This window comes from Cystoisospora suis (assembly GCF_002600585.1).
Source record: "Cystoisospora suis strain Wien I chromosome Unknown contig_3506, whole genome shotgun sequence".
NCBI classification, from domain to species: Eukaryota; Apicomplexa; class Conoidasida; order Eucoccidiorida; family Sarcocystidae; genus Cystoisospora; species Cystoisospora suis.
In genome coordinates, this window is record NW_027156301.1 from 1 (window position 1) to 11079 (window position 11079).

General features: G+C 48.9%; 3 protein-coding genes across 3 annotated transcripts; 2 read left to right on the top strand and 1 right to left on the bottom strand.

Moving 5' to 3' along the window:
- Positions 1-1959: 1959 nt before the first annotated feature.
- On the bottom strand, positions 1960-2945 carry CSUI_006804 (uncharacterized protein; the record flags this gene model as incomplete). The annotated part of the gene is made up of 2 exons (XM_068066956.1): positions 1960-1987; positions 2587-2945. A coding segment is annotated over one exon (261 nt), but the record flags the coding sequence as incomplete, so codon positions are not given.
- Positions 2543-4564, top strand: CSUI_006805 (uncharacterized protein; the record flags this gene model as incomplete). Its single annotated transcript, XM_068066957.1, has 1 exon — positions 2543-4564. A coding segment is annotated over exon 1 (345 nt), but the record flags the coding sequence as incomplete, so codon positions are not given.
- Positions 4565-6306: 1742 nt separating this feature from the next.
- CSUI_006806 (uncharacterized protein) lies at positions 6307-10457 on the top strand. Its single transcript, XM_068066958.1, has 2 exons — positions 6307-8159; positions 8492-10457. Exon 2 carries the CDS (start codon positions 9468-9470, stop codon positions 10170-10172), a length of 705 nt encoding a protein of 234 aa, XP_067921067.1. The 5' UTR covers positions 6307-8159; positions 8492-9467; the 3' UTR covers positions 10173-10457.
- The last annotated feature ends 622 nt before the right edge of the window (positions 10458-11079 follow it).

Sequence of the window (11079 nt, forward strand, 5' to 3'; positions counted from 1 at the left end):
GTGAAACTGTAACGAGAGAGTGTTGTGAGCATGCATCGGATGAACAGGTGTGATGACCGGGACTGTCATGGGATTGCCGGGGAAAAACAGAACTTACCTTCCTATGGAAAACCGAGGGAACTAACGAGTGGACACCGGGCGCTGCAGTCTTGCCCCCACGTGGCACCAGAGAGCCCGTCTGGACACCTAATGACAGTGTCACCACGAACTAATCGAGACTTCTGGTATGCTGCGCCGGATAGCACTGGCAATCCGACTAGCACTTACGAGTGATCTCGTGGTACTGGGCGGCAGGGGGTATGCGAGTCGTGTGTCAGCATCGTGATGGTTTTCTTGTCCCACGAAGTGTCAGTCCTTCGGCCCTCGTTACCGAGTTGCTTGACGATCCGCTTGCTGCGACGCCGATGTTTCCAAGGGAAAAGACCCTTGGATGGAGGCCCCGCGGTATTTGATTGACTTCGTGGACAATCGGCGGAGACGCTGACCAGCGAATCTCTCTCTAAGAAGAAGAGACTAAGTAGAACCTCAACCTTCATCAGTTTCGGTCTCTCTTGTACGATTCGTCTTCTCGATTGTAGATGGACAGTGATGAGACAAAAGAATATGCTTCCGGGCATAACCACTGATCAGCCAGAAAGGACGAAGGAAAGAGGAGGTAGAGAGGGATAGCTGTTCTCTCTCTTCAAATCTTTTTCTCTTCTCTATGACATTGTTGTGTATCATCATTTTTTTAGTCTTTCCTTTTTCCTCCTGGCTTTATTTCTCCGACTGGATAAGCACAAAAAAAAGAAGCTGGTCTAAGAAAAACTCTCCTATAGACTTCGGGATGGATAGATAGATAGACGTGGGAGAAGGAAGAGTCTTCTAAGAGGTGGGGTTGGGCTATCAAATGGAGAACGAGAAAGAGCTTCACTAAGGAAAGCGCAAACAAAGGTGTACTCAGAAAACACCATAGGTCTTTATCAGGAGGCACACAGAGGAGATCTTCGATCAGTCGTGTTCTCGGCGAAGACTTCACCTATATATCTACATCCACCTTCAAACCTTTGTCTCTTCAGATGCATGCAGATACACAGATACCTTTCTCCTATCGAACTATGTGTCTGCATGCACTTCTTTAGAAAGGAAGGAAACGCCTGCTAATACTATCGCTACTGCTATCACTGTTGCTACTACTACTACTTCCGCTGATACTAGCACTGTTGCTATCACTACTACTACTTCTATCGCTGATAGTACTATCACTATTACTATTGCTACTGCTACCACTATTCCTACTACGACCACTACTACTATCGCTAGTACCACTGCTACTATCACTATCACAACTACTATCACTAGTACTATTAATACTATCAACCTCACTACTACTACTACTACTATCGCTACTACCGCTAGTATCGCTACAATGACTGTCACTACTACCATTACTACTATCACTACTAGTACTGCTACTAGTACTATTACTACCTGCCATCAGTACTAATGCCACTATCTACTACCACTACTATCACTACCATCAGAACTATCACTACTACTTCTATGACTACTATCACTACTCCTTCTATTACTACTATCACTACTACTGTTACTAGTACTACTGCTAGTTACTATTACAACTATCACTGCTACTACTACTATTACTACTAAATCCATTACTACTATTGTACTACAACTACTATCACTGCTACTAGTACTACTGCTATTCCGACTACTGCTGTCGCTACTGCTACTACTACTATCACTACTAGTACCCCCCGCCCCCGGGGTAATTGAACGGTTTCGACGTAGAACTGGGAGAGAGGACTGCTGGTAGCTGCCGTGTTGTTGCCTCCTAGGCGGGGTCCGATGGATTTTCCTGCTGACATCGTTGTCTCTGAAGCTGTTCGGTACTCACCTGGGGGTCCCGTGACTCGCTACAGAAATCTTGGTGGTTATTGTTGATCACCAGCTGGCATTACTTGTTTGATTGAAATGCCTTTTCATGCTGTAGGAGAAGCAGAGGAGCCGAAAGCTTATCATTGCTATACTCAAGGAAATAGAACAAAAAACGGAAAAGCGTTGGTGTGCCTGCGGAATTCTCAACTGAACATGAGTAAGGAGTTTATACTTCCAGCGTTATTTCTGCGGGGCCACCCGGTCGCCCTCTCGCGCGGAAGGTCGCGTTCCTCTGAAAGGAATGAAACATACCTCGTGGGAATTCTTCTCTCTAACATTTATAGAAAGACCAAGAAACGTCGAAAATGAAAATGAAGAAAACAACAAGAGTCTGGTTCTATATATAGATTTGAAGATATGGCAATATACGGCTTTGGGATCGAAACTGCGGGGTGGTGAAGAGAAAGAAAACTAGAATTGAGATGTGGAGTTCTGAAGCTTCATTCCCCCTCACTCTCTCCTTTTCTCTTTGTCCGGGGATAAAAGTTTGATTAACATATGGAGTACGAACTAGAAGAAGGGAACAAAACAAACAACATCGCGCAACAAAGGAGGATGAAAGAAAGGCGTGGGAGTGATTCTTATTCTTCTGGTCAGCCAGTAAGCGGAAAACGAAAGAAAACCCTGTACGGTGAGACTAGTGCTTACTCGGAGAAAAGATCACGCAAAGGCAGAGAAAAAGGCCAGGGACACCTGAAAGAAGGATGAGAGATAAGACGAAGACGAAGCCCGCGGAAAAGAAGAAGCTAATGGTATTGCTCGAGTGAGACGGAGAAAGATGAAGGGAATGCATACGAGAACACGAAGGGGGAGAGAAGGTGTGTGCTAAGAAGGGAAAAGAAGAAGCAGAACTCTTCCTGTTGATGTACTAACGCTGTCAACCGGATGATAGGGAAGGCAGGCCCAGGCAGATACGGAAGAAGAGAGAAAACAAAGAGGGAGAAGAGGAGGGACTTTCCCGTCGATTCTCTTCTTCTTCGGTCTGATCGTCTCTCTGATTTTCTCTCTGATCCGTTCTAGTTCTCCGTGATCCTCTATCCGATTCTCTTTGATCCTCTCTCCGGTTTTCTCTCTGATCCTGGCCGATCGTTCCTATCTGTGTCTCCCACCCTCCCCCTCTTCTATTGTCTCCGTCTGATGTCCCTCACAAGGAAATTACTTTTGGGCATCTGCGTCAGCTATCATCTGGCCGGAGCAATCTTACTTCAGGCGCCCACCTGCCTGCCCGAAATTTTTTTTTCTGCCTCAGATTGATAACAAGAAATCCAGAAGCGGAGCCGCCGTCGTGCTGGTGTTTGAAATCGAATAATCTCACGCGGAACGGCTACACGCCTTGCCTCTCATTCTCCTCCTCGCTCTCTTTTCGGATCTTCTGTTCAAATCCATCTCTCTACTGGATGAACAGAGACGGAGGTGCACCTCTGAATTTTTCTCCCGACGCCCACCCCTGTGTCTAAGTGTTGCATATGTATGTGTGTGCCTATCTCTTCTGTGACGATTTTCTTGCAGTCATCTTGGTCGCGTAACATAGACTTGCTGTCGGTTCCTTCCGCCGCTCCGCTCAGGCGTGTGCTAACGAGCTTTTTCTCGCCGCCAGTTCTGACATCCTTTCCTTTTTATACCCGTGTCTTTACAGTCAGGAACAGATCATCAACATCTCTCCATCACAGCTCATATTCATCCTTTATCATAGAACAGATGCACAGATGACTATCGTAACGAAACCTACACCTACACGGCTATTATTACTGCGGGTTCCCTTTTCCCTGCCTACGTCGACGTGTATGCTCACCGATACCTACTTATTTACCATGAGTCTTTCTCTCTAAATAGTCTACATATATACGTGCATATGTGTTATCCGTCCCTCCTCCTTCCGCCCACTTTGTCAACCTGCGGTTTTCTCTTTTGAGAGATGTGCTATTGTGTATTACGCCACACCGACTCAGCGAACAGAGCCGCGGACGATCGGCCGCGACGATGGATCAGCGACTCGGCGAATGCAGAACTCACAGGCGGCACAGTATGTTCCCCTTCCGACCGTGTGGTCCGCCGCCAATGCTCACGTTAGGAGACGCTCATGAAGAGAGAGAGAAGAGACGAAGAAAGACAAGAGTAACAGCACGGGGAAGAAGAAGAACCAGACCAAGGTGGCTGCGTGGTCACAACAGAAAGAATCCCTGAGCACTCGTTACCAGGTCGTGTCTGGAGAGTTCAGCGCATCTGAATTTGAGGGCAGCCATCACCTTCTTGACTCGCAGCGCGGAGATCACAGTTGCCAATGAATCCAGACTACACCGCATGTTGCCGGCTTGCGAAGAAGATCCTTCTTGTCCCGAGCACTCCCGCCTCTCAGGATGTAGAACAGCCGGGGACCAACACCGCTAAACCCATGACGCACTACCATCCTCCGCTCTCGAGTCGGTTCTCAAAAAAATCACCTTCAGTCCCCGGACGAGTCTACGGCACTCATAAGACTCTCCAACGTCCGTCTGTACATACACCTCTTGCCCTACGGTTCTACTCGGAAGACTGCATTCTCCGCCCATGCATTATAACGTTGTTTGTGGACACTGAAACTAGCGTTTGTGAGTGTAGTCCCAAAGCATGGCGATACATACAGCAGGCACTCTCAAAACTGATCCACTGAACTCGTCGCCTTCGCCCTCCAGACAAACTTGTAGCGTTTCAGGAGAACTGATGATTCTTCTCCGGTCACGTGAGAAAACCCCCCCTCGGCAATGCCGCCCCCAAGAGCTTGTAGCACGAAGTTTTTTCTTTTGCACGTTAGGCCCTGGGGCCCGCAAAGCCACGGTTCCCAGTAGGCCGGCTCAGAAGAATAACTTTGTGGCCTGCCGACTTTGGGAACATCGTGTAGCCTGCTTGGACCTGAGAAGAATACGAGGGGGAAAAAAACGTGTGGCTGGGATGGTGTGCCCGTCCCCCAGCGTACCAGGGAGGCGAGGGCTCAGTACTGGACCCCTGAGGCGTAACTGGTCAACTGCGCTAGCGTCTCCAGGGCGAGCAGAGCGAAGTGAACGATCCCATAGTACGCGACCCGTACCGTAAGTGGACACACCACCCGAAACGGGAGGCTTGGGACGCCTCCACAATTACCACTATCCCCACTTTATTTGGGAACGCGCACGAGGAAAAAAGCTTCCGGCGATTCTTCTGTGCCTCCGTCTCAAGCTGGCAGGGAAATTACTCTTAGGCCAGAAGGGACGCTGGTTCTCTGCGGTAGTCATACTACATCAGAGGTTGTTATAATGATCCGCGGGCGCCGGCTGCTCTGAAGCCGTGCGCCCTTTCGCTCCCCCTCCGGTTTTAGGATTGTGCGAGCCATTCGCCGCCTGTGTTCTTGCTGCCTTAAGTGACCGGCCACCCGGGGTGGCGAAGCCCGAGAAGATTGCACGGTGTCAGCCTACAGTCGCTGTACGCAGCACGGAGAATACCCGTGCGCGGTATGCAAGCCGTCGTGCTTTTGCTCAGGCTTACAGCCCTCTTGCTCCTTGGGGCGCCCCATCGACGCTTGCACCGTAGTGGGCAGACAGCAGGGGGGCTGTTTCTTGACCAGAGTTCTTTGTTGTAGACAACTGCTTAGCTCAGAAACTCGGCTGGCTTACTTGCACTCCTCTCTTATTCTTAGCCTAAACGCTGAACCATTGTTGTTATGGAGGAAAATGGAAAGAGAGAAATAAGTGAGACATGAATGAAAGATTCGAGAGAGGACAACTGCAGGCATCGTGTTGTTTTTCTTTCTTTCGTTCCTACTGATGGATGGTCCACCCAGTGAACGACAGTCCGCCGCCAGGGGAAACCACAAACGAAAGGAAAGGAGGAGGAAGAACGAACAAGCAGCTAGAAAGCGATTGAACTTACGAACTATGGAAAGAAGAAAGAAAGAAACTTCATAGGCCATGATGCGCCCACGCCCACCCATACAGTTTCTTCTCTCTTTATACAGAAGTTTGGGATCTTATATCTATCTCCTACCGCAGCCGAGAGAAACTGCTTGACACCGACCATTCTGCACCAGCCGAACGAAAAAGCGGACAAGAGCCTCTGTTCAACATTCTTTGTTCTTGTGACAGAAGAGAACGAAGATGAAAGAAAAATCCACACGAATGAGAGGATCAGTCTCCTCAGGGACTGAGAAGCATCCAGCCACGCGGCTCGGCCCTCGTAGATCGTCCTCAGTCCGACGGGCAAGGACGAAATGCGGAGGAAGAAGCGGGGGAGGGGAAAGACAGGTAGGCACACTAGATCTAGCCCCAGCCCCACGAGCAAGCGAGGGAAAGACTCGAAGCTGTGCTAGCTGCTTGCTCGCCGTTTGGTATGTCTTCTTTCCAGCTTCCTGTACCCTACCGCAAACCGAACGAGCGCCTTTGGATTCAGGTGGTAAGAAAACGGAAAGAGGCGAGCATGAATGATATGAAGAATGGAGGTCAGGGGGCACTTGGAACGGGTGAGGTCTCTCCCCGTTCTTCTAATCTGGCGTTTACGGGGGCGCCGCTGCTGAAATCTTGCAACAATTGCTTGCGAACTTCCGCGTTGACGCTAGCAGCTACCAGGATACTCTTTCCGGAGTTCAGTCCGAGGTTGACTTTCTCCAGTCTTTGTTGTAGAAAGAGAATGGGTTTCCCGTCGTCACCGTTCAGGTGGCTTAGCCGCAAGGCGGCGACGGCGGCGGTGAAGCAGGAGGATTTTCCAGGCTCGGTGAAAATACCGCCACCACCCTGTGAGGAAAAGAAAGAGGAGCTGAATAAGAAGCCCGGGAAAAACAGAGGAAAACAGGGCAACAACAATGACCGCGTGCTGCATTCCTGACACGTCTTCTACGTCGTGTTTGCCGATGTGGCTTCGTGTCGGAAAGAGAAAAAGGGGTGACGTGAAGGACAAGGAGATGATCATAAATAAAGAGAACATTGAAGAGGAGGAAGCCGCTGCATGCCTCGAGACTACACAACTCTCGCTTTTGAAGGAGGGAGATGGAGAAGTCTCGCCTTTCCCAACGACGCCTTTGAAAACACCCCTTTTCCAAGGAAGACCGTTCGGGGTGGCTTCACGCGAACAGGAGAGTGGAGGAAGAGGAGTACAAGAAGATGGAACACTTCCCTGCTTTGACGAAGAACACTCGTTAAGTGTAGATGAGTTGCTAAGACATGATGACTATGATATCGAAGAAGGAACCACCTACTGCGAATATGGTTTTTCCATGCCGACAATACTGGGATCGTTACGACTGGTGTCTGCACCAGCTGTGGAGATGAACGAAATGCGGCACTGGTGAGATTTGATCCAAAAGATGAAGCATACTGGTTTGCAGGAGGTGAAGGAGATGGAGGAGAAAACGAGAAAGAGAACAAAATGATAAATGAGGAGAGGTGTCTACCTGTGCCGGTTACACAACCCGCTGTTGCCCTTGCTGTGGTGAGCGGGGGCGGTGGCTGTGAGTCGACAGTTTCTTGGAGTGATAGGAGGGGGACATTTGGCTCTTTGGAATACAGAGCAGATTTCACGTGCTCTCCAAGATGAGTGGTGTGCTTCTTCGAGCCTGTCCTTCACACGTGAAGACTTCAGCGAGTGAACTACGAGAGATCAGAATTTCTCCAAGATGGTGAAAGAGCCGTGGCCAGTGAACCTACAGAGGGCATCAACTCAATGCTGAACGTGCGCCGTTTCACAGTAGACGAACTTGAAGATGACAGTTCGAGAAGGATCCTGAGTTTCGAGAGAAAGTTTCGCGCGTCCACTACGACTACCACAATTCCTTCTCTCCCCCCTAGAAGACCACGTTACACTGGAGAGGCGGACAAAGCTCCCTCTACTCTAAGAGAAGTAGAGAAAGATCAGCTGTCAACTCATGGTAACTCATCTTCTTCAGCGTCGTTGCACGAGACGGGGGAAGACGAGGTGGGGAAGGAAGGGAAGAAGAAAGAAACGATGGTACATGAGGAGATGCCCTCTGATTCCTTGGCGATGTTTGGAAGAGGAGATGCTGCACCGAAGGATGATGAATTTGAGGAAGAGGGGGAACAGGACGGGGCCATTCGACTGGAGCATAGACGTCATGGTGAAGACATGTCCGAGGGATTCGATTCAGACCAGCTTTTCTTTTCTCTAAGAGAGATGGCTCATCCTGTTCTTCGCTGGAGAGCTCGGACACTGAATAACGTTCTCGAGCATAACAACGGCGTTGCGACAGTCCTCTCAGAATGGTGAGTCACCTGTTTCAGTCCCCCCAGCATATAGAATGCATATGTGTATCTGTATACGTACGTAAATAGATCCATTGATATATCTAGATGCAGGTGTAGTATTGTACGATCACCCTCTCCCCTAGCGGTTGTTGAACGCATGGTGTGTGATTTATTTGTCTACGCGACCCTTCCCTCGCGTTTAGGTAGCTAAAATAGAATAGAGTCACTTGTGTTGTTCTTTTGTCCTTCATTCTTTTTGTTTCTCCCGGGAAACGTCTGCTTCTTGTTGCTTGAGAGACCCCCTTACAAGAAGGAGTGTGATTTACTTGTGGAGTTTTCTTTCTTCTCAGGCTAGATGCTCTTCTCGGAATCAATCGGAAGAATGAAGACGGTTGACCGACAAGCGAACGGAAGAGAGAGTTAAAGACACCAATGTACCTGCGTGGTGGAGAGTCAATCCGGAGTTTGAATGAAGTTCAACAGCAAAATGGGACTGAGCAAGACAGACAACAGAAAGGAAAGAGAGAGAGATGAGATGACCTTTCCGGTCATGCATGGTGCCTCAGTATTTGAACCTGTATACCTCGTGTATGTGGCATGCAGGATGTAGGTGTATATACACCTTGAAAACCAGAATCAGAAGAAAAGACGAAAGAATAAGAAACCAGAAGAAGGAAGAAGTTCTTTTTAATTTTTTTGGGTGTTGTCCTTTGTATGACTGGATCCACCGCCTTGGTTTCTTTCCCCTTTGTTTCTTCACTTCCCTGCTTTGGGGGTGATTTTACCTGTTATTCTTTCTTTTTTGGTGTGCTTCTCCGCTTCGTCAAGATTCATGATTCACGCTATCGCTTCTTCAGTATCGCTGCAGGCTTGCCTCGTTCTTCCTGGCCTACCTCCCCTAGCGAGCAGGAGGGACGCCACGGCGAGACACTTCCACTTCCGTCAGCGTTTCTCATCTTGAAGAATGCGGGGGAAAAGGTTGCTCTTTTTAAAGGAAGAACTCAACAGTCCCCAGTAGGAAAGGAGGGGGGAAGGAGGGGTCTGCTGAAAAAAGAAATCAAAGGAAGGAAGAAAGACTGGGAAGTTCTATGAATGGTGGCGGCCGTTCATACGGCTTTCTAGTCTTTCTTCCTTTCTTCGATTCTTCTCTCAGCGCATCTTCTATTGTTATGACCGATGGCCGCCACCATTGGTGATCATAATGATAGCGTCTTCTATCCACTCTTGTTGCCCTTCCTTACCTCAAGTTCTTCTTTCGTGTTCCTCTCGACGCTCCAGGAAAGCCTCCCCCTCAGCTAAGCAAGTCTCCTTCCTGTTGTTCCCCGGATGTCCGTCTCGAGAGAGAAGTGGAAAGAGCAACAAGTTGTGTGTATGTATGGTGACGACAAAAAGGAAGTAGGGACACCTCCCCCCTGCTGTTTGGAGTGGTCCCCCGGGCCTCCCTCTCTGTCTTACTCGGTCGTGTTTGCTCTCTTCGTCTTATCTATCCCTCCCTCGGCTTTCCTCCTGCGCCTCCAAAGAAATCACGAGAACCCCCTGAGGAGAAGATCTCGCTCAACGGTCTTTCCCCCTCCTCCTTCCTCTTCTGTCTCTTCGTCGTTATATGTTTGTCTGTCTGTCAGTGGTTTGCTTTCTTTCTTCGTCTTCTCAGTTCTTAATGTGTCCTCATTGACAGTCAGGATTGCTGAATGTCTGTGTGAAGGTGCTTTTTTTCCCTCTCCCAAGTTGGTGATCTCTACTCAGATGCGCACCAAGCATTCCATTGTTCATGATGAAAATGATATATCCAAAGAAAAAAAAGTGAAAGACAGCAATGGCAGAAAGAGAGGGAAAATGTCGATAGAGTCTTCTTCGTTCTCCCTGTTTGAGTCTTCTCGTACATCATCGAAATCGTATTGCTCAGCTGTGACACCCCTTCTCCCTGATCTCTCTCAAGTTGGTCGATCTCCTCCGCCTCGTGAAGTTTCTTTGGCGGGGCTGGTTGGTAGGAGTGAAATGTCGCTGGGCAACGCCAAAGAAGAGGAGAGTTGACAACAAAGAGAAGACGTCTCGTGTTTGAAGACCCCGCGGGCGAAAACCAGACATCACATCTATGCCTCTCCTTGTCTTTACAGCTTGTTTGCTTTTCGTTTCGTAGTCATCCAAACGCAGTTGGTTTTCACTCTTCATGATCGGCTCTCATCCACCCTTGTCGGCCATTTTTCCTCATCTTTTTTCTTGGTTTCCTTCTTTGGTTCATTTGGACTTCAAACAACAAGACGACTTCCGCACCATCTCGGTGGTATCCTTTCTTTCTTCTTTTTGCATGTTGCAGGACTGTCTGAATGTGCAATCGAAGAGACAGCAGACTCTCGTCGTCCCTTCGTGACGTCATAGTTATTCTCGTCAGCTTCATCGCGCATACATGCAGGTACACATTGTTACAGATAGATACGTCTTCGTATCTTCTGTTACGCAAGCTCCGGCCCGCACACGTAGCAGTTTGAAGAAGACAGAGCAGACACTGCTACAGAAACACTGTACACAAATCATAGTCAGGTAGTGCGATGAGCGGGAAGGAGAAATTCTACCGGTTTTCCTCAGCATCGATTAGGTATGTAGACTGGGCGCTGTGTAACAGAACAGTTCGAAAGACTGCGATACTTAGTGAAGGGGGCATTGAGTACTCTCCTGGACATTACACACCGGTAGACCCCCGGCATTTCCTGTCTCCAGTAATACCCCCAAAGCGTTTCTCCGTCTTCGCTCGCCTGTTGTGAGTCGTGTCGTGTTCTACTAGCGGTCATAAGTGATAAGGTGATCTTATCTCGTATTTCATCGTAGGAAGGATCGAACTCTCGAACTCGACTTCCACTGGGTAAGCCGCGTGGACCGTTTGCCACTGGGGCATCTGCGACTCGTTGTCTCTGCTCGGAACTGCGAAGCTATGGAGAGAAAG